This window comes from Pristiophorus japonicus, chromosome 9 (genome assembly GCF_044704955.1).
Source record: "Pristiophorus japonicus isolate sPriJap1 chromosome 9, sPriJap1.hap1, whole genome shotgun sequence".
NCBI classification, from domain to species: Eukaryota; Metazoa; Chordata; class Chondrichthyes; family Pristiophoridae; genus Pristiophorus; species Pristiophorus japonicus.
The window spans coordinates 116,595,798-116,622,885 of record NC_091985.1 but is presented as its reverse complement, the minus strand read 5'-3'; the positions used below and the strand labels follow the sequence as shown (position 1 = coordinate 116,622,885).

Genomic DNA, 27,088 nt, shown 5'->3' with positions numbered 1-27,088 from the left:
GGGAAGGGAGGGGGAGGTGCAGAAGCTCCCCCTCTCTCTCTCTCTCTCTCTCTCTCTCTCTCTCTCTCTCTCTCTCTCTCTCTCTCTCTCTCTCTCTCTCTCCTCCCCCAGCCCAACCTCCCCTGCTCGAATCCTCTTTTCTCCTCTTTCTCTCCCCCCCCCCCCCCCCCCCGCCCAGCCTGAGTCCGTAAAAACGCAGAATCTGTAACGGCCTCGGTTCTGAGGCTTCCGGATTTTCGACACTGTAGCTGTACCATCTGTTGCTGCTTGCATGCTCTCAACCAGTCACCTGATGCCTCTTCTGACTCTTATCACTCCTAACCTCACTTGCCAAATTTTCAACATCCCCTCTCGCCTTTCCCTTTCTAATAAGAAATAAGAGCAGGAATTGGCCACCTGGCCGGCCCCTCGAGCCTGCTCCACCATTTAATAAGATCTGATCGTGGACTTGGCTTCACTTCCCTGCCTGCTCCCCATAACCCTTTATTCCCTTATTGCTCAAAAATCTGTCTATCTCCACCTTAAATGTATACAATGACGCAGCTGCCACAGCTCTCTGGGGCAAAGAATTCCATAGATTTACAACCCTCAGAGAAGAAATTCCTCCTCATTTCAGTTTTAAATGGGTGGCCCCTTATTCTAAGATTATGCTCACTAGTTTTAGTTTCCCCTATTAGTGGTAATATCCTCTCTGCATGCACCTTGTCGAGCCCTTCATTTTCTTACATGTTTTGATAAGATCAGCTCTCATTCTTCTGCACTCCAGTGAGTATAGGCCCAACCTATCCTCAAAAGTCAACCCCCTCATCTGTGGAACCAACCTAGTGAACCATCTCTGGACAGCCTCCAATGCAAGCACATTCTTCCTTAAATATGGAGACTAAAACTGTACACAGTATTCTAGGTGTGGCCCTCACCAATACCCTGTACAGTTGTAGCAGGACTTCTCTGCTTTTATACTCTATCCCCCTTGCAATAAAGACCAACATTCCATTTGTCTTCCTGATCACTTGCTGTACCTGCATACTAACTTCTTGTGTTTCATGCACAAGGACCCCCAGGTTGCTCTGTACTGCAGCACTTTGCAATTTTTCTCCATTTAAGTTTTATAATTTGCTTTTCTATTTTTTTTTCTGCCAGTAGATAACCTCCCATTTCTGTTCCAGAATGATCTGTCCCCAGCAAAGGTCTTGGTTTCATTTTCCCTTCGCCCCACCTCAGTGTGTTGCAAACTCAACATGATACTAAACTCTTATTCCACTGCCTCAATACCTTTTTAATGATTCCCCTCCACCCCCCCCCCTCCCCCCCACCTTGTGAATCTGACCGCTTCAGTCTCCATTTCCCATTTTCCTCGCTCCCTGCCTTGTCTCGATCTGACTGAGGCGGAATGGTAACAACCTGATGATGACTCTTATTTCATTCCAGTCACGACTGAACACCAAGCTAGCACTTTCCAAACTGTTACTGTTTGTTGTGGAGATCTAGCTCCATTCCCCCCCATTCTAAACAACACCACTGCCCTGGCCTTGTTCCCGAACCTGGACCAGGTTGTTGCTATCTCTCCGAAATTCCCAAACAAAACTCGAGCTCCAATTCTTTTAGTGTCTTTCCATCGCATCACTAATCCTTTATATCATCTAATATTCTGTCAAGCAGCCTGCAGGTAATTTTCCCTCCGTGATTAGAGTATCTGCTAGTTCTCCACCTTGTCTTCTCTTTTTCTCCACCCCCCCTCCCTTCTATTTTCCTTCACCCGAAAAAATGTTTTACACACATGGAAACATTAACTTGTCTTTTCTCTTTCGAAATGCTAACCTGTTTATTTCCTGCATTGCCTCGTTGTTGATTTTGATTATTTTTGGCCTTTTTAAAACAAATTTGTACTGCAACCTTGATAGCTAAGTCACTTTGAGATGTTTTGGTGAACATATATGTAAATGTTGACATGCAAATAGTTTTAATCAATTTTCAATTTTGCTAAATTAATTGATCAATAATTCTGTTGAAGGAATCCATCCGACAATCATATCAGAATCTTTCCAAAAGGCCCTCGAAAAAGGAGTTGAGGTTTTGAATGGCATTGCACAACCTGTGGAACTAAGTGACCGAGAATCCCTCCTGAACAGTGCTACCACTGCTCTCAGCTCCAAAGTAAGGGCGCTTTTAATTGTGTGTGACACGCTGATTATTTCTACATTATTAATGGGATTTGTGACACATTTAACATATTAAAGACATTGTATATAGTAGACCATCTGTAATATGCTTTTCACACTTGAATCATATACATTTATAATTGAATATATTTGACTATCATATTGTAATGTATTTAATACAATTATTTTACAAATTTATATTTGAACAGCTTGGATTCAGTTGGGTGCTGTACAAATTTATTGCACATCAAGCACATTTCGATCAGGGTGACATGCAGATTTATTCATTGGAATTCACTCATTGGCAGAAAAAATAGAAAAGCAAATTATAATTGAAATGGAGAAAAATTGCAAAGTGCTGCAGTACAGATGGACCTGGGGGTCCAAGTGCATGAAACACAAAGTTAGTATGCAGGTACAGCAAGTAATCAGGAAGGCAAATGGAATGTTGGCCTTTATTGCAAGGGGAATAGAGTATAAAAGCTGAGAAGTCCTGCTACAACTATACAGGATATTGGTGAGGTCACACCTAAAGTACTGCATACAGTTTTGGTCTCCATATTTAAGGAAGGATATACTTGCATTGGAGGCTGTTCAGAGAAGGTTCACTAGGTTGATTCCGGAGATGAGGGGGTTGACTTATGAAGGTAGATTGGGCCTATTCACATTGCAGTTGAGAAGAATGAGAGCTGATCTTACCGCAACATAAGATAATGAGGGGGCTCGACAAGGTGGATGCAGAGAGGATATTTCCACTCATAGGGGAAACTAAAACTAGTGGACATTGGGCTCAAAATTGTCCAGGAGTTGCTGTTTTTTTTGAGCAACTTTATTTTTCTGGAATATCATAAAAATCTTAAATTTTCACATTCAGTTTGCTCCATTGCAAGTGAGTTAATTACGATTTTTTAGTTTAGTTTTTCTCAAAAGTGGGTGTTACCAGCCACCTACGCCATTTAGACCACTTCGGCCAGCTAATAAGTTACTCCAAATCTACTTAGGCCAGTGTATATGGCCACTTCAGAAAACCCTTGGGGAGAATTAAGAAATCGGCGTCGGTAGGTACATTGGAGGCCAGCAGAACTTAATGACTTGACTAAAGAATGTGAATAGGATCAAACGGCTATACAGGACATCATATGACAAACTTCGCAAAGTTAATTTACTGTACAACAGAAGCATTCATGGAAGCTTAAACTACAAAAATAAAAGAAGTAAACTCTAGTTCAATTAAATTACTCTAATCTCTCAACTAATTTAAACAACTATTTGCTTGCAATGATTATACCGGGCCAAAATTGAGCCCGTATTATCGAAATAAAGTCTGCTTCAATCGATAAGATATTCTGTGTTCCTCCGTCACTTAAGTTTTTCTTTCATAATAGCACCAGGTGAATAGGCTTGACAAATGGTCACCACTATTCACAAGAGACAAAACATATTTACATAGTTTTTTTCAAAATATCCAAAAGTCCAGGAAAATAACAAGCCGTTAAAGTTCAAAAATAGCTACAGTGCATAAAATTTTAAACCTGAGGTCGATCGCACTGGGACGCCACTCAGCCAGGACTAGGGGTGGGCATCGGGTCCCACACACACAGCAGCTGCAGCACGCACAGAGAGACTGGAGGCGAGGAGTTACTGCATGTGTGCGGACACTCTGCGCATGTGCAGATGTCGCGGCACTGTTTTCAGCGCAGGACGCTGACTCCGCTCCTGACCCGGCTGGCCACGCTGCGCGAAGACCAAGGAGATGCCGTTCAGAGGCCAAAGTGGGCAACGATTTTTTCCGGCGCACTTCAGAAAACCCTTATAAGTGCGCCAAAAAAGGGGGTGGACCAAATTTGAGCCCATAGTCTCAGAATAAGGGGCCGCCCATTTAAAATCTATGGAATTCTCTGCCTCAGAGAGCTGTGGAGGCTGTGTCATCGAATATATTTAAGGCAGAGATAAGGGTGATTGGGAGCGAGCAAGGAAGTGGAGCGGAGTCCATGGTCAGATCAACCATGATCTTATTGAATGGCGGAGCAGGCTCGATGGGCCAAATGGCCGATTCCTGTTCCTATTTCTTATGTTCTTAATTTGTCATAACACAAAATCTGCACAGCAGTGTGATGATGTCAGGAGCCGATAGACTTTGCTGTGTCTAGTGTACTCAGTCGCTTCTTGATGTCTTGTGGAGTGAACTGAATTGGCTGGGGATTTGCATCGATGATGGTGAGGACCTCAGGAGGAGGAGGTGCAGGATTGTTCATTTGGCACTTTTGGCTGAAGATGCTTGCAAACACTTGAACCTATCGGTTCCACCATGGTTGAGGATGGGGATTTTCCTGTTCGTTGCCTGGTTGCTCATCACCATTCTCAACTGGATTTAGTAGGGCTAGAGAGCTTTACTCTGATCCATTAGCTTTGCTTGCACTCTGTTTTTCGTTTTTAGCATACTGTGTAGCAGCTTCACTGGATTGGTACCTAATTCTGACGTGCTTGCTGATGCTTATGGCTTGATGGTGATGGAGGAATGTACTAGCTCGTGAGCTGATGGCCAATAGCACCTTGTGGGTGCCCACTTTTCAGCCGCTGGATCTGCCATTAGTCCATTCCACTTAGCACTGTGGTAATGTCACATCACATGATGGAGGATTTCCTCAATGGAGATTACATTTTGTCTTCATAGGGACGATGTTTTGGACAGCCTGTGCTACATAGCATGAGGTCAAGTGGATTACTTCCTTGTGTTGGTTTCCTCATATCCTAGCATAGGCCAAGTCTGGCAGATGTATCCTTTGTGGTGGTACTACTGAGCCACTCTTGGTGGAACCTGACGTCCTCCATCCAGAAAGCATTCTGTGCCCCTGCTTCACTCCAAGTGATCCTCAACGTGGAGGATTGCTGACCTGTCAGTTGGTGCAGGGGTGGTTGCAGGTGGTGATCAGATGGTTTTCCTTAGGATTGTTTGACCTGATGCTATGTGACTAAATTGGATCTGGAGTCGATGTTGAGGACTCTTGAGTAGGTCCCACCTGATTTGTATAATCAATGTGCCCCACCTCTGGTGGGCCTCTGCTACTGGTGGGACAGAATACACCCAAGGTTGGTGATGGGGGAGTCTGGAATGTTGGCTGATTCTTTAGTACAGCTATGTCATGCTGTTGTTTGACCAGTCTTGGGATACTTCTAAAAATTTGGGCACCAATGTCGAGGTGGTGAAGAGGATTTTGCAAGGTTGACTGGGCTGATGATGCCCAAATCTTGCTATGCTACAAATCTTTGGTTGTTGCCGATATGTTCATCTGAATTTTTAGAATTGTTCCAACCTGACAGTGAGTGGTGGGAGGGCGGGGGGTGGTCGTCGTCGAAGACAGGGGAGAGAGAGATTATGTAATATGCCTATTAGCAAAATGGCAGCTATATAGTTGGGATTCCCAGATGTGAACGTACGAAGGGAAAAGGTTGAAGTTAATAAAGTGCTGACGCAAGATTTTAGCACTGTGATTAGTATATTCTATTCAAACATTGAGCACTGTTAGGACAATACACTCAAGTAAAGTAAAACTGAAGTTTTTATTTTGTAGGTTGTCTCTCAGTATGCGAGCCTTCTTGCTCCAATGAGTGTTGATGCAGTAATGAATGTAATTGATCCGGCAACTGCCACTAGTGTGAATCTCCGAGATATCAAAATTGTCAGGAAACTGGGGTAAGTGTCAGTGAAAGTATTTGTAATTCATATCTTGAATTTCCAAACTTAAAAATGGTCTTGCAAACTTAAAACAAACGCAAATACTGATTCTGGTGGAAATCTGAAATCAAAACAGAAAATGCTGGAAATAGTCAACTAGTCCGGCAGCATCTGTGGAGAGAGAAACAGAGTTAACGTTTCAGGTTGATGATCTTTCGTCAGAACTGATGATGCTTGAGAGGCAGATGGGCAAGAGAAAGACATGTACAGACAGAACTGACGAAAGGTCATCGACCTGAAATGCTAACTCTTATTTCTCTCCACAGATGCTGCCTGACCTGAGTATTTTAAGCAATTTCTGCTTTTATTTGCAGAACTGAAGTTGCATTTTAAACTCATTGGCCAAAAGTTTGCTGTTAAAATAACAATGAGTTAATGTGTAAATCATCCAGCAACTTGTGGCAAGGAAGAGAAACTCTGTGAATTGCGAATCGGCAAAATTTGCTGGACAATTTGCATCTCTCTGCTATTGGCCCCACAATAACAGCAGTTTGCCCTCAACCTCCCTGAGAGTTTCATGAAGTTACTGCATTTACACATTAATTGCCTATTAAACTTGCCACAGAAGGTTAGGGTTGGTAATTAATACCGTAAGCACCCTTTTTAATTAGATTTATGTTCTTGCAATGCCATTCAACCTCCAGCCCAGAAAGAGAAGAATTTAAACGGTAAAGTCTCATTCCTGCAGGTAGTAAATTGTTGAGAGAATTTAAAAAAAAAATTTATTTTCCTTTCTATCTTTTTTCTCTTAATCCAATCTTCTTTCCCCCTCTTTCTCTTGCTGTACCTGATTTAACTTTAATTCGCCCTCCTTCTCGTCATACCTGTTTCTTTCACGATCCTTAAATCCCATTGGTTAAGGAGAGAGACTATTGGTCCCGTCATTCACTAAGGTCCCAGATGCCCCCTTGTCCTTGCAACTTGCACTTACAGCAACATACAGGGCAAAACATTTTCAAGTTGAAGAGTGCAGAACAGAGTATAATTCATGGGGCATACTGCAAGATGCCCAGCTCCAGCAAAATGTGGGCCATAGACTTGATTCCAGCGCAGTCAAAGCTGCTGTTGACATCAAATTAATGAGGAACCTTTGTCTGAATTTCTTTTGACTCTACATAAGTTTTTTCCATATCTATTTTCAATATTTGAAGTGCAATGTTGTATTTGCACTCAACCATGCATTTGGAGAACATGATGGGGGGATCTGTTCTAGATCATTATTTCATTTAACAGCTTCATTGGTTGGTGTGATTTTATTTTTATTTTTATCCAGGTTTGTTTTGAGAGTTAATCATTTTAGTGCTGGAGCTATCAGGTTGTCATTAAAATGTGCTTTTTAAAAGACTGAAGAGCTCTCCCCATGGTAACTAAGTCAGTAGCAGGGGTATACAGACCAGGTCCCAGGCTGAATCCTTAGTCTGCTGAATTCGCCAATAGAGATGTTTGTTGTCTTTGGGAGCCCTGTGTCACAAAGGTTCTCGCTGCTTCCCATCCAGTGACCTTCATGTCTATGCAGAGGCACTACTGGAGATTAACCAGATAAAACTGCACAGCCGACAAGCACAGCTTCTTTTGTCAGGCTAGTTGGTCAATAACTGTTCTTTGGCATACATATGACCAGCTTGGCTCAGTTTGTAGTTTACTGAGTCTGCCACAGCAGGTTTACTCAAAGAGCTTTCATCGTTGGATATGTCACATGAGATTAAGCTCGAACCCAAAGAGAGCCCCCTTCCCTTGAGCTTAATAGTCAGTAGTTGGCCATTAAAGCTCTGGCAAGCATGTGTTTGAGTCTTCACAAGGCAGACAGGTCTTCGCAAGTGGCATTTATGTTTTTTTTAAATCTTTGTCTTTTTGTGATGAAATAATTGCTTACATTAAGTAATTAAAATCTGCCTTGCAGAGGAACTATTGATGACTGTGAATTGGTGAATGGACTGGTTCTGACTCAGAGAGTGGTCAACACAGGTGTAAGCCGCGTGGAAAAAGCTAAGATTGGGCTCATCCAGTTCTGCTTGTCTGCTCCAAAGACTGATGTAAGTACATTTTAGTAGTTAGGATGAAACATTAAACAATGATCAGCCTTCAATTTCTTAACACACAATTACATAGAAAATGTGATATTGCTGTGAACGTTCTTAAAGTTTGAAAAGCACAATGAAGTTGTGAAAATGCCATATCTCTAACCACATGTTGCCTTTTATAAAACTGCCCCCAGCAGCTCGGGTGTAAAGGCCTATTTGAAGCGGGCATCTACATACTAGCTAAAAATGTAGATTTGCTCTTAAAAATCTATCACAGGATTGACTATCCAGATTCTTGTGATCTGACAAAGATGGACTATTGGGTCAGTCATAACTTTCCTTCGAGGGCTCCCATGCGCATTGCGTGCTGAAAACCGGCTTTTCTGATGCCTTCCCGGGTCGGGAGAAACTTCGTACGGACCCGGGACATCGGAATTTCAGGCTCAATAAAACTCAAATGGCACAGATGCTGAATGTGCTACTTTCACATTCATCCACGTGAGATATTCTAGCCACATTGCAGGCTGGAGTGAGTCTACCTCCCCCTTGCAAAGCAATGAATGTAAGTTAGTGTTGGCTGTTACATACTGATTGTTACCTGGAGCCTTAAATACTACTACAGCACTTTCTTCCTGCAATTTCCTTAAATTGCAACTTGTGTAAATGCATCCTGTTCTCGTTGCCCTTCACCCCAGTCCACACTGACCAACATTGGCTCCCCATTTAATTTGGGATGCGACTTATACTGCTATATAAATGCATGTTTCTGATTACCCTTTTACTAGTATTGGACTACATCCCTTAGTTTTCCAATTTATCAAAATGGAGCATAAGAAATGCACCAAATTCCGAGCATTTGGGATCAACACATCCCAACAGTCTCGTGCCTCATAGTCTTCTCATCTGTGCCGTGACCTTTTTCAGGTCAGCAGTTGGTTGTTTTGTTCCCCCCCACCTTTTTGTTAAATCCTGCGGCGGCTGGACGACTCAACGCGATCTGGACTTCCTGGCTGGACCTCCTGCGGTGACTCGGCGTGACTTGGGACTCCCGGCTGGATCTCCTGCAGCGGCTGGATGATACGCGTCCTGGACCTCCCGGCTGGACCTGGCTATCTGGCCTCAAACTCCTTCTTTTCCCCCGCCACACTCTGGACCTCTCCTTCCCCGCTGATGGCCTGGTCTCCTCTCCTCCTCCAGCATGTGGTGAGTACAATGGCTATCACCCTCCCCCAATGCCTGCCCCAACCAAGCCTTGGACCACCTACCATCAAGGGCGCTACCCAGCGTCAAGCCTGCAGCCAACACCTCGCTGTAGGCAATTAGGCCCATATAGCAGTGCCTGGTCTCCAGTCGTCCTGGACTCCCTTGCCACTGGACCAACACCTCGCTCAGCGAAGCCCGTGTGGTAGCCGGCGTGCAACGAATGTCAGGACCCTCGTGGACAACCCCAACAGTAACAGACCGGAATGCCGCACTGCCATAGTTGCCCAGGAACTTAAGACGCTTTGATATCGACATCGCAGCCCTAAGTGAGACCCGCCGGGCAGGGGAAGGCCAGCTCAGGGAACAAGGTGGAGGTTACACCTTCTGGAAAGGGAAACCAGAGGCAGAATGCCATCTCCATGGAGTAGGCTTCGCCATCAAAAACGAGCTGGTCGACTGTCTCAAAGACTTCCCCCTGTGGACTAACGAACACCTCATGACGTTTTGACTCACCCTATCCCGGAACCAGTGCGCCACAGTCATCAGTGCTTACGCCCCAACACTCGATGCAATAGATGAGGCCAAAGAGGGTCTTTACTCCAACCTCTTTTTAAAAAAAAAAAAAAAAAAAATCCCTGACCTGCATCTCCATGGGCGACAAACTGATCCTCCTCGGCAATTTCAACACCAGGGTCGGCAGGGACACAGACCTCTGGGGAGGCGTGATTGGCAGAGAGGAGGTAGGGAAAGCCAACTCCAGTGGTATCCTACTCCTGACAAAATGTCTAGAGCATGAATTTGTCATCATCAAACCTTGTTCCGCCAGAGGGACAAATACAAGGCCTCGTGGCAACACCCTCGCTCCAAACACTGGCACCTGCTTGACTATGTCATCGTACGAGCCAGGGATCGCAAGGATGTACACGTCACCCGTGCCATGACAGGAGCTGACGACTGCTGGTCGGACCACTGCCTACTCCGATCCATTATTTACATCAACATCGCCCCAAAGCGAAGGGGGCAGCAGAAGCAATGTTGCAAAAAAAATCAATGCCGGGGCACGAAAAGTCCCAGCTAAGAGAGCCCTTTACAGTCAGCGCCTCACAGCTAACCTGGCGTGCCTTGATGACCCCGAGATGCAGAATGTCCACAGCGCTTGGTCTGCCCTCCAGGCCTCCATAACAAGTGTCTGCAAGGAAACGCTTGTCACTCAACCAGGACACACCAGGATTGATTTGATGAGAATGATCAGGAGATTCAAGAACGAATAGATTGCAAGCACAGGGCATTTCTGAGCCTTGAGCAGCAAAGCAGTATTACAGACGGCTAAAGGCGAAGGTCCAACAAAAAACCCGGGACCTAAAGAACAGGTGGTGGATGGAGAAAGCACAGGAGATACAGCAGCTGGCCGACAGCCATGATGTGCAAGGATTCTTTACCGCAGTCAAGGCCACAGACAGACCAAACTCCCAAGGCCCCACCCCACTCCTGGCCAAGAATGAGGAAACACTCATCAAGGACACTGAGGCTATCGGGGACTGCTGGAAGGAGCACTTAGAAGATCTCCTCAATTGAGACTGCCTTTGACTTGAGTGTTCTCAATTCCATCCCACAGCATGCGACCCATCACCACTTCAGTGAAACCCCAACGCTGCACGAGGTAGGCAAAGCCATTAAACAGCTCAAGAATAACAAGGCTACGGGAGCGGATGGAATCCCTGCTGAGGCACTGAAGTATGGCGGAGAGGCGCGACTGGCGTGAATACATGACCTCATCTCTCTCATCTGGAGGGAGGGAGAGCATGCTGGGGGATTTCAGATGCAGTGATCGTGACCATCTTTAAAAAGGGGGACAAGTCCAACTGCAGCAACTACAGAGGAATCTCCCTGCTATCAACCACTGGGAAAGTAGTCACGAGAGTCCTCCTCAATCGTCTTCTCCCCGTGGCCGAGGAGCTCCTCCCGGAATCGCAATGCGGATTTCATCACCTCCGGGGCACAGTGGACATGATTTTTGCAGTGTGACAGCTTCAGGAAAAATGCAGGGAATAGCGCCAGCCCTTATACGTGGCCGCCTTTGACCTTACAAAGGCCTTTGACACTATCAACCGCGAGGGACTAAGGAGCGTCGTCCTCCGTTTCGGGATGCCCCCAAAAGTACGTCACCATCCTCCGCCTGCTCCACGATGACATGCAAGCCATGATCCTTGCCAACGGATCCATCACTGACCCAATTCACGTCCGGACCTGGGTCAAGCAGGGCTGCATCATCGCCCCAACCCTCTTCTCAATCTTCCCCGCTGCCATGCTCCACCTCACAGTTGATAAGCTCTCTGCTGGAGTGGAGCTAAACTACAGAACCAGTGGGAAGCTATTCAATCTTGGCCGTCTCCAGGCCCAAGACCACTCCAACCTCTATCGTCGAGCTACAGTATGCTGATGACGCCTGCGTCTGTGAACACACACAGGCTGAACACCAGGATATAGTCGACATATTTACCGAGGCGTATGAAAGCATGGGCCTTATGCTAAACATTAGTAAGACAAAGGTCCTCCACCAGCCTGTCCTCGCCACACAGCACTGCCCTCCAGACATGAAGATCCACGGCGTGGCCCTGGACAGCGTGGACCACTTGCCCTATCTCGGGAGCCTCCTATCAACAAGAGCAGGCATTGATGACGAGATCCAACACCGCCTCCAGTGCAGCCTTCGGCCGCCTGAGGAAACGAGTGTTTGAAGACTGTCACCAAGCTCATGGTCTATAGGGCTGTAGTAGTACCTGCTCTCCTGTATGGCTCAGAGCCATGAACCATGTACAGTAGACACCTCAAGTCGCTGGAGAAATAACACCAGCAATGTCTTTGCAAGATCCTGCAAATCCGCGGGAGGACAGACGCACAAACGTCAGTGTCCTCGTCCAGGCCAACATCCCCAGCAATGAAGCACTGACCACACTTGATCAGCTCCGCTGGGCAGGCCACATAGTTCACATGCCAGACACGAGACTCCCAAAGCAAGCACTCTACTCTGAACTCGCCCACGGCAAACGAGCCAAAGGCGGGCAGAGAAAACGTTACAAGGACATCCTCAAAGTCTCCCTGATAAAGGGCGACACCCTCACTGACACTTGGGAGTCCCTGGCCATAGACCACCCGAAGTGGTGGAAGTGCATTCGGGAGGGTGCTGAGCACTTCGAGTCTCGTCGCTGAGAGCATGCAGAAATCAAGCGCAGGCAGCGGAAGGAGTGTGCGGCAAACCAGGCTCCCTGCCCATCCTTTCCCTCAATGACTATCTGTCCGACCTGTAACAGAGACACTGGTTCTCGTATTGGACTGTACAGCCACCAAAGAACTCATGCTAAGAGTAGAAGCGAGTCTTCCTCAATTCCGAGAGACCGCCAATGCATATAAGGTGGCCAAGGTTAGTGGGAAACTAGAAGATTGGGAACATTTTAAACGACAGCAAAGAATGACTAAGAAAGCAATAAAGAAAGGAAAGATAGATTACGAAAGTAAACTTGCGCAAAAGATAAAAACAGATAGTAAAAGCTTTTACCGATATATAAATCGGAAAAGAATGACTAAAGTAAATGTTGGTCCTTTAGAAGATGAGAAGGGGGATTTAATAATGGGAAATGTGGAAATGGCTGAGACCGTAAACAATTATTTTGCTTCGGTCTTCACAGTGGAAGGCACAGAAACCATGCCAAAAATTGCTGGTCACAGGAATGTGGGAAGGGAGGACCTTGAGACAATCGCTATCACTGGGGGGGTAGTGCTGGACAGGCTAATGGGACTCGAGGTAGACAAGTCCCCTGGTCCTGATGAAATGCATCCCAGGGTATTACAAGAGATGGCGGAAGTTATAGCAGATGCATTCGTTATAATCTACTAAAATTCTCTGGGCTCTGGGGAGGTACCAGCGGATTGGAAAGCAGCTAATATAACGCCTCTGTTTAAAAAAAGGGGGCAGACAAAAGGCAGGTAACTATACGCTGATTAGTTTAACATCTGTAGTGGGGAAAATGCTTGAAGCTGTCATTAAGGAAGAAATAGCGGGACATCTAGCTAGGAATCGTGCAATCAAGCAGACGCAACATGGATTCATGAAGGGGAAATCACGTTTAATTAATTTACTGGAATTCTTTGAGGATATAACGAGCATGGTGGATAGAGGTGTACTGTTGGATGTAGTGTATTTAGATTTTCAAAAGGCATTCGATAAGATGCCACACAAAAGGTTACTGCAGAAGATAAAGGTACACAGAGTCAGAGGAAATGTATTAGCATGGATCGAGAATTGGCTGGCGAACAGAAAGCAGAGAGTCGGGATAAATGGGTCCTTTTCGGGTTGGAAATCGGTGGTTAGTGGTGTGCCACAGGGATCGGTGCTGGGACCACAACTGTTTACAATATAAATAGATGACCTGGAAGAGGGGACAGAGTGTAGTGTAACAAAATTTGCAGATGACACAAAGATTAGTGGGAAAGCGGGTTGTGAAGAGGACACAGAGAGGCTGCAAAGAGATTTAGATAGGTTAAGCGAATGGGCTAAGGTTTGGCAGATGGAATACAATGTTGGAAAATGTGAGGTCATCCATCTTGGGGGGGGGGGGGGAAACAGTAAAAGGGAATATTATTTGAATGGGGAGAAATTACAACATGCTGTGGTGTAGAGGGACCTGGGGGTCCTTGTACATGAATCCCAAAAAGTTAGTTTGCAGGTGCAGCAGGTAATCAGGAAGGCGAATGGAATGTTGGCCTTCATTGCGAGAGGGATGGAGTACAAAAGCAGGGAGGTCCTGCTGCAACTGTATATGGTATTGGTGAGGCCGCACCTGGAGTACTGCGTGCAGTTTTGGTCACCTTTCTTAAGGAAGGATATACTAGCTTTGGAGGGGGTACTGAGACGATTCACTAGGCTGATTCCGGAGATGAGGGGGTTACCTTATGATGATAGATTGAGTAAACTGGGTCTTTACTCGTTGGGGTTCAGAAGGATGAGGGGTGATCTTTTGAAACATTTAAAATAATGAAAGGGATAGACAAGATTGAGGCAGAGAGGTTGTTTCCACTGGTCGGGGAGACTAGAACTCTGGGGCACAGCCTCAAAATACAGGGGTTGCCAATTTAAAACCGAGTTGAGATGGAATTTCTTCTCCCAGAGGGTTGTGAATCGATGGAATTCTCTGCCCAAAGAAGCAGTTGAGGCTAGCTCATTGAATGTATTCAAATCACGGATAGATAGATTTTTAACCAATAAGAGAATTAAGGGTTACGGGGAGCGGGCGGGTAAGTGGAGCTGAGTCCACGGCCAGATCAGCCATGATCTTGTTGAATGGCGGAGCAGGCTCGAGGGGCTAGATGGCCTACTCCTGTTCCTAATTCTTATGTTCTTATGTTTTTATGTTCTTATTATGTTCTATGTTGATATTTGAAATGTTAAATTTCTCTTGCATCACACTTCTTGGTCTCTGGCAGTGAGTTGCCTGCTGGTGGGTTGGCCTCGCAATGTAGGGTCATTGTCCTCGCAAAGCTTCAGACTATATAACGGTTGGTATTCAGTTGTGGTTTTGTCATTTAACCATCTGTTAAGTACTGAACTGGAGTATCAGCCTAGATTTTGTGCTCAAGTCCCTGGAGTAAGACTTGAAGCACAACCTTCTGACTCAGGTGTGAATCACCCTGCAAGCGATCAGGATCTTCTCGTGTAATTATAGATGCAGGTCTGGATCTATTAGGAAATGTTTAAATGGCTATGTGGTAGTTGTCTATTTTTATTTTCTATGAATTCTTATCCTCCTCTCCATTTCTGAAGATGCTGATCTTGCTGGGATGAGGTTCAAGTGCTGGCAACCCTCCATAATTTGCCCAAGTGGATATTCCTCATGTGAATCTAGATAGTGAATGTTTATTGGTTATACAACTGTGAGGGAGCAATTTAGATGAGCCCAATTTTGTCTTCAACCAATATCCACATTATGCATTCATCAGGATTGCTGGATATTTTTTCCTGTGCCTTTTCTGGTTGAAGCCAAATGTACCACTCAACTGCTGGCCGAGAGTTTGATCAGCCACCTCAGCAAAGACCAGGGACTAATGCTTTGACCATGACACTAAGTAAGTCAGGGTGGTTCTGCAGAATATATTTACCCACTAAGCCATCAGGCAACTGGTGATATTGTTTACAGAATGTCCTTCTCTCCACTACACTTTTAGCAATTGTAGCTAAAAGATTCTTTTTATTTCATTCTGTAGATGGAAAGTCAGATTGTAGTTTCTGATTATGCTCAGATGGACCGTGTATTACGTGAAGAGAGAGCCTACATTTTGAATTTGGTGAAACAGATTAAAAAAGCTGGGTGCAACGTTCTGCTGATACAGAAATCAATTCTGAGGTAATTTTTTGAGTAAGAAGTGTCCTTTTGCTGCTTTAAAAAACAACATGGGTAGTCTTGTGGTGTGCTGGTGTAGCAAGGTACGATTCTATGTACTTGTGCTGTTCCCTATCTATGTGGGTGACTGTTTTTGTCAATGTTGTTGAAGGTATCGTGCAGAGGATAGGGCTAACAGAGGAAAAAAACACTAGTTATGATAACATGAGGATTACTCTAATAATAGGCAGCATTCTACTAGTTAGTAACTTGATTTTGTAGATTGTGAACATGAACATAAAACATAACATCTGTTTTAATTTAACTGGGAAGGTATAGGACACTGTTACGGATTTACGCAGCTGGCCATACTTTCATTTCATATAAATTAAAATAGAATGGATTATTCTGACCACGCAGACAACAGTAACTTAAATTTATACAAGCTGATTTAATATAGTAAAATATCCAATGGCGCTGCACAAGAGTATTATAAAAACAAAACTTGACACCGAGCCACATAAGGCGAAATTAGGGCAGATGAGAGATGCGTTTAGTAGTATCTTAAAGGAGGAAGTAGAGGTAGATAGGCGGAGAGGTTTAGGGAGGGAATTCCAGAGCTTTGGGCCCAAGCAGCTGAAGGCATAGCCACCAATGATTGAGCAATTAAAATCAAGGATGTTCAAGAGGCCAGAATTAGAGAAGCGCTGATATCTTGGCTGGGGTAGTGCTGGAGGAGATCAGAGATGGGGAGAAGCGACCTATGGAGGGATCTGAAAACCAGGATGAGAATTTTTTAATTGAAGCGTTGTTTAACCGGGAGCCAGTGCAGGTCAGCAAGCACAGGGATGATGGGTGAACGGGACTTGGTGAGAGTTAGGACACTGGCAAATGAATTTTGGATGATGTCAAGTTTACGTATCATAGAATGTGGGAAGCCAGCCAGGAGTGTGTTGGAATAGTCAAGTCTAGAGGTAACAAAGGCATGGATGAGGGTTTTAGCAGTAGATGGGCGGAGCTAGGCGATGTTGCAGAGATGGAAATAGGCAGTCTTAGTAATGCTGCGGAGATGTGGTCAAAAGCTAATTTCAGAGTCCAATATGACACCAAAATTGTCAACAGCCTGGAAGATGCAGTGAGAGGGCTGGAGTCGTTGGCTAGGGAACATTGTTTGTATTGGGGACCAAGACAGTGACTTCTGTGTTCCTAATATTTTGTTGTAGAAAATTTCTGCTCATCCAGTACTGGATGTCAGACGAGCAATCTGACAATTAAGACCATGGGGGGGATCTGAGAAGTGGTGGTGAAGTGGAGCTGAGTCTCGTCAACGTAGATGTGGAAACTGACGCTGCATTTTGGGATGATGTCGCCAAGGGGCAGCATATAGATAATAAATAGGAGGGAGCCAAGAGTAGATCGTTGGAGGACCCCAGAGGTAACGATGCGGGAAGCGCTGACTTTGCAGGTGATACTTTGACTACGATTAAATAGTTAAGAATGGAACAGGTGAGTTCAGTCTCGCCCAGCTGGACAATGGTGGAGAGGTGTTGAAGGAAGATGGAGTGGTAAGCTGTGTCAAAGGCTGTAGACAGGTTGAGATGGATGAGGAGGGATAGTTTACCATTGTCACAGTCACATAGGATGTCATTTGTGACTTTGACAATAGCTGTTTTGCTACAGGGGCAGAAACCAAATTGGAGGAATTCATAGAAACACACAAAATAGGTGCAGGAGCAGGCCATCCGGTCCTTCGAGCCTGCACCACCATTCAATAAAATCATGGCTGATCATTCCTTCAGTACCCCGTTCCTGCTTTCTCTCCATACCCCTTGATCCCTTTAGCCGCTAGGGCCATATCTAACTCCCTCTTGAATATAGCCAATGAACTGGCATCAACAACTCTGCAGTCGAAAATTCCATAGGTTAACAACTCTTGAGTGAAGAAGTTTCTCCTCGCCTCAGTCCTAAATGGCTTACCCCTTATCCTAAGACTATGTCCCCTGGTTCTGGACTTCCCCAACATCGGGAACATTCTTCCCACATCTAACCTGTCCAGTCCCGTCAGAATTTTATATGTTTCTATGAGATCCCCTCTCATCCTTCTAAACTCCAGTGAATACAGGCCCAGTTGATCCAGTCTCTCCTCATATGTCAGTCCTGCCATCCCAGGAATCAGTTTGGTGAACCTCCGCTGCACTCCTTCAATAGCAAGAACGTCCTTCCTCAGATTCGGAGACCAAAACTGAACACAATATTCCGGGTGGGGCCTCACCAAGGCCCTGTGCAACTGCAGTAAGACTTCCCTGCTCCTACACTCAAATCCCCTTGCTATGAAGGCCAACATACCATTTGCTGCCTTCACCGCCTGCTGTACCTGCAAGCCAATCTTCAATGACTGATGAATCATGACACCCAGGTCTCACTGCACCTTCCCTTTTCCTAATCTGCCGCCATTCAGATAATCTGCCTTCGTGTTTTTGCCCCCAAAGTGGATAACCTCACATTTATCCACATTATACTGCATCTGCCATGTATTTGCCCACTCAGCTAACCTGTCCAAATCACCCTTATAGCCTCTTAGCATCCTCCTCACAGCTCACATCGCCACCCAGTTTAGTGTCATCTGCAAACTTGGAGATATTACACTCAATTCCATCATCCAAATCATTAATATATATTGTAAAGAGCTGGGGTCCCAGCACTGAGCCCTGCGGCACTCGACTAGTCACTACCTGCCATTCTGAAAAGGACCCGTTAATCCCGACTCTCTACTTCCTGTCTGCCAACCAGTTCTCTATCCACGTCAGTACATTACCCCCCAATACCATGTGGTTTGATTTTGCACACCAATCTCTTGTGTGGGATCTTGTCAAAGGCCTTTTGAAAGTCCAAATACACAACATCCACTGGTTCTCCCTTGTCCACTCTACTAGTTATATCCTCAAAAAAATTCCAGAAGATTTGTCAAGCATGATTTTCCTCATCATAAATCCATGCTGACTTGGACCAATCCTATCACTGCTTTCCAAATGTGCTGCTATTTCATCCTTAATGATTGATTCCCACATTTTCCCCACTACTGATGTCAGGCTAACTGGTCTATAATTACCCGTTTTTTCTCCCTTTTTAAAAAAAAGTGTTACATTAGCAACTCTCCAGTCCATAAGAAGTGATCCATAGTCGATAGACTGTTGGAAAATGATCACCAATGCATCCACTATTTCTAGGGCCACTTCGTTAAGTACTCTGGGATGCAGACCATCAGGCCCTGGGGATTTATCGGCCTTCAATCCGGTCAATTTCCCTAACACAATTTCCTGCCTAATAAAGATATCCTTCCGTTCCTCCTCCTCACTAGACCTTCGGACCCCTAGTACATCGGGTAGGTTATTTGTGTCATCCTTTGTGAAGGCAGAACCGAAGTATTTGTTCAATTGTTCTGCCATTTCTTTGTTCCCCATTATAAATTCACCCGAATCCGACTGCAAGGGACCAATGTTTGACTTCACTAATCTTTTTCTCTTCTCATATCTATAGAAGCTTTTGCATTCAGTTTTTATATTTCTGGCAAGCTTCCTCTCGTACTCTATTTTCCCCCTTTTAATTAAACCCTTTGTCCTCTTCTGTATTCTAAATTTCTCCCAGTCCTCCTGCTTGCTACTTTTTCTGGCTAATTTGTATGCCTCTTCCTTGGATTTAACACAATCCTTAATTTCCCTTGTTAGCCACGGTTGAGCCACCTTCCCCGTTTTTATTTTTACTCCAGACAGGGATGTACAATTGTTGAAGTTTGTCCATATGATCTTTAAAGGTTTGCCATTGCCTATCCACCATCAACCCTTTAAGTATGATTTGCCAGTCTAATCTAGCATATTCGCGCCTCATATCAAAGTTACCTTTCCTTAAGTTCAGGACCCTAGTTTCTGAATTAACTGTCACTCTCCATCTTAATAAAGAATTCTACCATATTATGGTCACTCTTCCCCAAGGGGCCTCACATTTGTTGGAAGGTGAAGGAGTCAGAATTTTATATGTTTCTATGAGATCCCCTCTCATCCTTCTAAACCCCAGTGAATACAGGCCCAGTCGATCCAGTCTCTCCTCATATGTCAGCCCTGCCATCCCGGGAATCAGTCTGGTGAACCTTTGCTGCACTCCCTCAATAGCAAGACTGTCCTTCCTCAGATTAGGAGACCAAAACTGAACACACTATTCCAGGTGAGGCCTCACCAAGGCCGTATACAACTGCAGTAAGACCTCCCTGCTCCTATACTCAAATCCCCTAGCTATAAAGGCCAACATACCATTTGTCTTCTTTACCACCTGCATGCCAACTTTCAATGACTGATGTACCATTACACCCATTCAGATATTCTGCCTTCGTGTTTTTGTCCCCAAAGTGGATAATCCACATTATACTGCATCTGCCATGCATTTGCCCACTCACCTAACCTGTCCAAGTCACCCTGCAGCCTCTGATCGTCCTCCTCACAGCTCACACTGCCACCCAGCTTAGTGTCGTCTGCAAACTTGGAGATATTACACTCAATTCCTTCATCTCAATCATTAATGTATATTGAAAATAGCTGGGGTCCCAGCACTGAGCCCTGCAGCGCACCCCACCAGTCACTGTCTGCCATTCTGAAAAGGACCCATTTATCCCGACTCTCTGTTTCCTGTCTGCCAACCACTTCTCTCTCCACATCAGTACATTACCCCCAATATCAAGTGCTTTAATTTTGCATACACATCTCTTGTGTGGGACCTTGTCAAAAGTCTTTTGAAAGTGGTGTTACATTAGCTACTCTCTAGTCCATCGGAACTGATCCAGTCTCGATATACTGTGGAAAATGATCACCAATGCATCCACTATTTCTAGGGCCACTTCGTTAAGTACTCTGGGATATCGACTATCAGGCCCCGGGGATTTATCAGCCTTCAATCCCATCAATTTCCAGCCTAATAAGGATTTCCTTCAGTTCCTCCTCCTCACTCGACCCTCAGTCCCCTAGTATTTCTGGAAGGTTATCTTCCTTTGTGAAGACACAACCAAAGTAGTTGTTCAACTGGTCTGTCATTTCTTTGTTTCCCATTACAAATTTACCTGAATCTGACTGCAAGGGACCAATGTTTGTCTTCACTAATCTTTTTCTCTTCATATATCGATAGAAGCTTTTGCAGTCAGTTTTTATGTTCCCGGCAAGCTTCCTCTCATACTCTATTTTCCCCCTCCTAATTAAACCCTTTGTCCTCCTCCTGCTGAATTCTAAATTTCTCCCAGTCCTCAGGTTTGCTGCTTTTTCTGGCCAATTTATATGCCTCTTCCTTGGATTTAACACTATCCTTAATTTCCCTTGTTAGCCACAGTTGAGCCACCTTCCCCGTTTTATTTTTACTCCAGACAGGGATGTCTAATTGTTGAAGTTCATCCATGTGATCTTTAAATATTTGCCATTGCCTATCCACCATCAACTCTTTAAGTATCATTTGCCAGTCCATTCTTGCCAATTCACGTCTCATACCTTCGAAGTTACCTTTCCTTAAGTTCAGGACCCTAGTCTCTGAATTAACTATGTCACGCTCCATATTAATAAAGAATATAACCATATTATGGTGACTCTTTCCCAAAGGGCCTCACACAACAAGATTGCTAATTAGTCTTTTCTCATTACACATCACCCAGTCTAGGATGGCCGGCCCTCTAGTTGGTTCCTCGACATATTGGTCTAGAAAACCATCCCGAATACACTCCAGGAAATCCTCCTCCATCTTATTGCTACCAATTTGGTTAGCCCAATCTGTATGTAGATTAAAGTCGCCCATGATAACTGCTGTACCGTTATTCCACGCATCAAAGGTGGTGGTGAGGGTGTGATTGAGCAGATCGGTAGCTGGAGAAATGTCATGGTGAATGGAGGGCCAAAGGCTGGACAGTTGGGATTTTGAAATGCAGTTGTAAGTAAGTTGTGAGAGGTTTTTTTTCCAGGGGCAGCGCAGAATTAAGTAGGGTTGAGGGCAGAGGGATGTGAGTGGAGAGCAATACAAGGAAGTGGTCAGCGATTGACACGATGGGAGTAGCTAGGCCACGTGAGTTGGCAAGGTTAAAGAGACGCTATGAATATATATGAGTTAGGGAGTTTACAGGGAGGGTGAGATTAAGGGAGGACAGGTGGGCAGTGAACTATGAGGAGAGTCTAATGAATAGAGATGGAGATTGAAATCACTGAGGACGAGAAGTCGCTTGGTGCTGAGGAAGGAAAGCAGTGAATTGATCTTGGTGAGAATTTTTATGGTACTTGGGTAGGTGGTAGAGAATGAGAATTTTAAATGACAGGTGAGGGGTGCAACACGGTGAGATGCTCAAAGGAGGAGAAAGTCCCAGAGATGTCGGGGGACAAACCAACGTGTGATTTGGTGATGAGAGCCACACCATAATCGCAACGGTCTGGATGGGGCAAGTGGTGAAGATGTAGCCGGGCGAGGAGGCTTCATTTATGGTTAAAGTGTCATCGCCCCTCAGCCAGGTTACCATTAAGGCCATGATGTCAATGAGATCATCCACGGTAAGCTCATGGATGGCCAGGTCCTTGTTCACAAGCGAAGTTACATTCTAGGGGAGATGTGGAGAGGGTCAGTGATGGCTGATCCACTGCTGTAGACCACATGGTCAGCACTGGGAGGGGTGAGTTAGATGGGGAGGAGATTGGCAAGATTAGTCCCCAGAAAGCAAATTTGGCAGCAACGTCGGCGAGCAAGTAGAATGGGACAGTTGGGGTTGCTGCTCGTGAGGATGCAGCGACGAATGCCTCGATGGGCCCTTCGGTGGATGCCAAGAGAGGCACAGAGGGAAACTGTAGGCTTATCTAGGAGTGAGTCAAGTCTGGGATGGCGACAGGAGAGTAGGAAGATTGGAGACTCATGAAGGGTAGAGATTTAGGAGGGCAGAGTACCCAAGAGAGGCGAAATGAAAGGAGGCATGATGATAGAAGCAGGGGTAGATCATACGGTCTCTCGAGCCTGTTCTGCCATTCAGTAAGATCATATCAGATCTTCGCCTCAATTCCACTTTCCTGACTGTTCCCCATAACCCTTGACTCCCGATCAGGATCGGTCAAGGAGTGGGTAAAAAGAAAAAGGGGAGGAAAAAAGTGGCAATAGAAGTCATCAGCTCGGGCCTGGAGCGGCAGTCAAAATGCGCATGCGAGTGGACACACAAAACTCAAATTTCATAGGCCTGGTTTTGTAACAATTATTAGGATACATACTTCCTGGTAGTACAGGGAATAGATGGAAGACAATAGGAGGGAGTCCCATGGAGGGATAAAGTTGACTTGGGTCGGGTCGAGTCGGCATGGAGCATCGACGAACTGTTGTCCAAGTTCGGAGATTGGTGTAGTAGGCGCGTGAAATCCAAAAGCTATCTGAAAGATAGAGAATTGTTGGATAGAGGTCATTTCCATGGGAATGAGGATCCAGGTGATGTGCAGAATCAGTTGTGGGGCTGAAAGATGATGAAGTTGGTGATCACTGTCGATCAGAAGCAGTGGAGAAATGTAAACCAGAAGCCAACAAAGCTGAAAAATTAGTCGAACACTCAGCAGGGAACAGCAGCAGTGGGGGAAGGGCTGCAGATGACCAAAGTTACTTTAAAATTTTAGCAGCACACCAGATACAGCAGATGTAGTCCAGTGCAGAAGTGCAGTCTTGATGTCCAGAGAAGTCGAGGAATTCAGAAGCCAAATCTGAAGAGATCCAGCAGCTCAGCAAGAGAAGCAGAGAACAGGCGTAGGGGTTGGGGTATGGCTAATGGTGGTTTAAAATAGTAGTTGACTTGTAGTTAAGGCTAAAATCCACCAACTAATAGAACCAGGGGAACTTGAACAGTGGAAGCAAGGAGATTTGGTGGTGAAGGATGGTTGCACTTTCCCATGGATCGAGCTGAAGCAATGAGGAACTGCCAGCCGAGGAGCAACCATCTTGTTTTCCCTCATTTATGGGGGATTTGGGGAATGTGTGACTAGAGTAACTTACAATTTGGCATATTTGAAATTGGTCTTTGGGGGTTATTTTTCAACCTGAGGATTAATTAAAGCCTGGATGGGGCGGTTAGTTTGCACCATGACTTCTCATTCTTGTCTTCTCAGATTTGTAGCATAGACCAACATGGAAGATTCATATGTAAATGCTCTCTGCAGAGTATGTTTGTTCAGGTTCAACCTGGCTCCTATTTTTTGCAAGTCCAAACTATGAATTAATGAACAGTATTACTCAAAGACCACAAGGGTTGCTGATGTAGGAAAGGCATGCTAGAAGTAGCCTGTGCTGTACTTTAGCTGGGAGTGCTAGTTACTGATGTCAAAAACATCTGTTCTATGCTGAGGTGATGACCTCTTTCAAGACCTTTTGAGAGCAAAAAATTAGTTGGACTAATTGTCATGTGACCTTATTTTTGCACCATTTTGTAAACAAGTATTAAAATAGTTTATAAATGTTTTGTTTTTTCAGTCAGCATTAACATTATTACCATTGTTGCAGGGATGCACTTAGTGACCTGGCCCTTCACTTCCTCAATAAGATGAAGATTATGGTGATCAAAGATATTGAGAGAGAAGATATTGAGTTCATCTGTAAGGTACAAGTGGCTTTTGAGAGAGTTGTGCGACTAAAGCCGTTTAGGTTTAATTGCAAAACTAACAGTCAATTTTTAATTTCTGTTCTCTCTATGGTCATTACTTAAAAGCCATTAAATGTTATTTTTCTTTATAGACTCTTGGCATAAAACCAGTTGCCCATGTTGACCAGTTCACACCAGACATGTTGGGCACTGCAGAGCTGGCAGAAGAAATCCGTTTGAATGGTTCTGGCAAACTGATTAAGGTAATAATAAACAACATATTTGAAAGCTAACTGCAGATTTGTTTTCAGTGCTTCCATTTTATATAAGCTGCACTGAAGCTTCAATATTGGATGTCATTGTAGTTGCCTTAATTACATTAAAATAATGAGCATTTTCTGTGTAGATTACTGGCTGTGCAAACCCAGGGAAAACAGTATCCATAGTGGTCCGTGGGTCCAATAAATTGGTAATGGAAGAGGCCGAGCGTTCCATTCATGATGCTCTGTGTGTCATTCGCTGCTTGGTTAAGAAAAGGTAATTTTCCCATATTGCTCTTTTATTCTATTGAACATGATTTTTTTTTAAACTGTCAGTTTTTCATTGAAGTCATTCCAACAGAGTGAGTTTTCCATTGTATCGTCAGTACTAGAGCAAGTGTTTGAGTTTGAATATCTGAGGCTGGAATTCAAAAGCTGCCTTCACAATGGGAGTTAATCATTTGACCAATAATGGGAGTTATTTGGCCACCTTGCAATTTTGTTTTTTTTGTTTTCATTCTTTAATCACATCTGGACTCTTCTGGATTGATGCAAGTGCTGCTTTTTAAAATTTTATTTCAGAAAATCGATGCTCTGGCTACTTGATTTTCTTTAACAATGCCCATCAACACAAGCCTGATGATTGACAATACAGAGTGCATTCACTGACTTTTCTGCAATTTACATGTTCATGGGAGATCCTACCATGAAAAGCTCAAGAGAATTGATACTTGACCATGTTTTAAAAACATAGTATGAATTGAGAAAAAAGCTGTCTGGCCCATTGAATCCCATTTTCAGGCACTTCATGTTAAAATTTACACCACTGTGGACTCTGCCTAGTGTAATTAAAGGAGGACAATGTGCAGGACCATACTCCGAATAAAGCATTTAATTTGTCCTGGTGAACGCAATGATGGAATTATCACTATAAAACAAATTATTGCACAATCCAGTAAATGAATCTCTTTTAACAGGGCTTTGATTGCTGGAGGTGGCGCTCCTGAGATTGAGCTGGCACTACGTTTGACTGATTACTCTCGTACTCTTAGTGGCATGGAGGCATACTGTGTACGTGCGTTTGCTGATGCCCTAGAAGTTATCCCATCTACTTTGGCTGAAAATGCGGGTCTCAATCCCATTTCCACTGTGACAGAGCTGAGAAATAGACATGCGCAGGGAGAAAAGACTGCAGGAATTAATGTCAGAAAGGTGAGATTTGCATTTCTTGTTTGTTCCTCCGAATTTGTTACTTGTACATATTGAAGAAAAATGTTTGCATCCAAAAGCTGTGAATTATTTTTTATTCGGTAATTTATTTTTCAGGGTGGTATTTCTAACATTCTGGAGGAGCTGGTTGTGCAGCCTCTGCTGGTCTCCCTCAGTGCCCTGACACTAGCTACAGAAACAGTTCGTAGTATCCTGAAGATTGATGATGTGGTAATTTTTTTATTCTTGCTGCATGGAGGTCAGGAATTTTGCGCAGTTCCAGTGCTCCAAAAGCTTCATCTTTTTAGAGATAAAATAAGCAGTAAAATGGTCTGATATCAATTATGTAGAAGTAAACAAAGAATTTCTTTTGTTGCCATTCTCAGTAGGCACACTTATACCAGTAATTAATACAACTCAAGATTTGATGTTTGTGTTGGAGTTTTCAGATTAAAATTAGTTTTAGAAAAAAATTTTCATGTGTAAATTCTATTCCTGGCTTTGAATACAACAATTTGGGTTGTCTTTCTTTTTCTTCCAGGTTAATGCACGATAAGTTCAACAGAAGTGAGTGAGATGCCTGATTCCACATGCACTCATCTGCTATGCCAACTCGTGATCGAACACAGCCTTTCTGGTCCATAAATCAGTCACTGCAGAGTCGCCACATCTGTGTGTTTTCACTGTAGTAATGTTGTAACGTAATAAAATGTTGGAAGTTTGAAATTCATGTTGGTTTGATTCAGTTTCCATTGAGCATTTATGTTCTCCTTTTATAGATAACAATTTTAAAATTTATTTTCAAGACCATACTAACCGTGTAGCTTTTTGTAGTACTATCTCCATTTTCTTAAACTGCTGATCGGATTTCAAAAACAATTTTGAAGGAACCAGTAGTAGCTGAAGTCCTGACAGCCTCTACTAAATATTGCTGTTTGCTTGGCATTGAAATGTGCTCACACTGACAGGTTATTTTCTTTGTGAATACACTAAGAATGATGAATTACTTTATATTTTGTAGTGAACGCTAACTTGAGTAAATGACTACCAGCATTTGCACAACTAACTAGAATGAAAACTACATCATCAATTCTCTCGGTGTTTGCTTGAGACTTGGCTTTTCACACAAATTTCGTGAATTTGAAATTGTGTAAATTCAAGATAGTGCTTAAAATATTTCACCCTGTTAGCTGGAGTCTTGCTTAACACTCTGTTCATATACATTATGGATATTTGTATAGAATGAATCCCACACAATCCCTGTACAAGAAACTTCAGTTACTTCCCCAGCAATATGTTGTTTTCAGGAAGATTAATTAATTCAAATTTGGTCAGGGACAGTAGGGTGTGACTACAAGTGAGGACAGTATGGGGACCTAGGAGGTAGTGATGGAGGAGCAACAGGTGTGAGATTCTTGCTCCCTGTTTGGACGAGGGCAGGGATTGCAGGGAGGATGAGCAAACTGATCACAGCACCGTGGTACAAGGGGCCATTCAAGTGGGGGGAGTAAA

The 27,088-nt window shown here is 44.2% G+C and overlaps 1 protein-coding gene across 1 annotated transcript in view; it reads left to right on the top strand.

Moving 5' to 3' along the window:
• Positions 1–26,302, top strand: part of cct4 (chaperonin containing TCP1, subunit 4 (delta)) — a 30,473-nt gene extending 4,171 nt beyond the window's left edge. Inside the window, exons 3-13 of the mRNA XM_070890987.1 lie at positions 1,660–1,666; positions 2,012–2,154; positions 5,732–5,853; positions 7,796–7,928; positions 15,378–15,517; positions 24,029–24,125; positions 24,260–24,370; positions 24,514–24,644; positions 25,345–25,579; positions 25,694–25,807; positions 26,118–26,302. Coding sequence (XP_070747088.1) covers positions 1,660–1,666; positions 2,012–2,154; positions 5,732–5,853; positions 7,796–7,928; positions 15,378–15,517; positions 24,029–24,125; positions 24,260–24,370; positions 24,514–24,644; positions 25,345–25,579; positions 25,694–25,807; positions 26,118–26,132 — 1,248 coding nt within the window. The 3' untranslated portion in view covers positions 26,133–26,302. The remainder of the gene's footprint in view (positions 1–1,659; positions 1,667–2,011; positions 2,155–5,731; positions 5,854–7,795; positions 7,929–15,377; positions 15,518–24,028; positions 24,126–24,259; positions 24,371–24,513; positions 24,645–25,344; positions 25,580–25,693; positions 25,808–26,117) is intronic.
• The last annotated feature ends 786 nt before the right edge of the window (positions 26,303–27,088 follow it).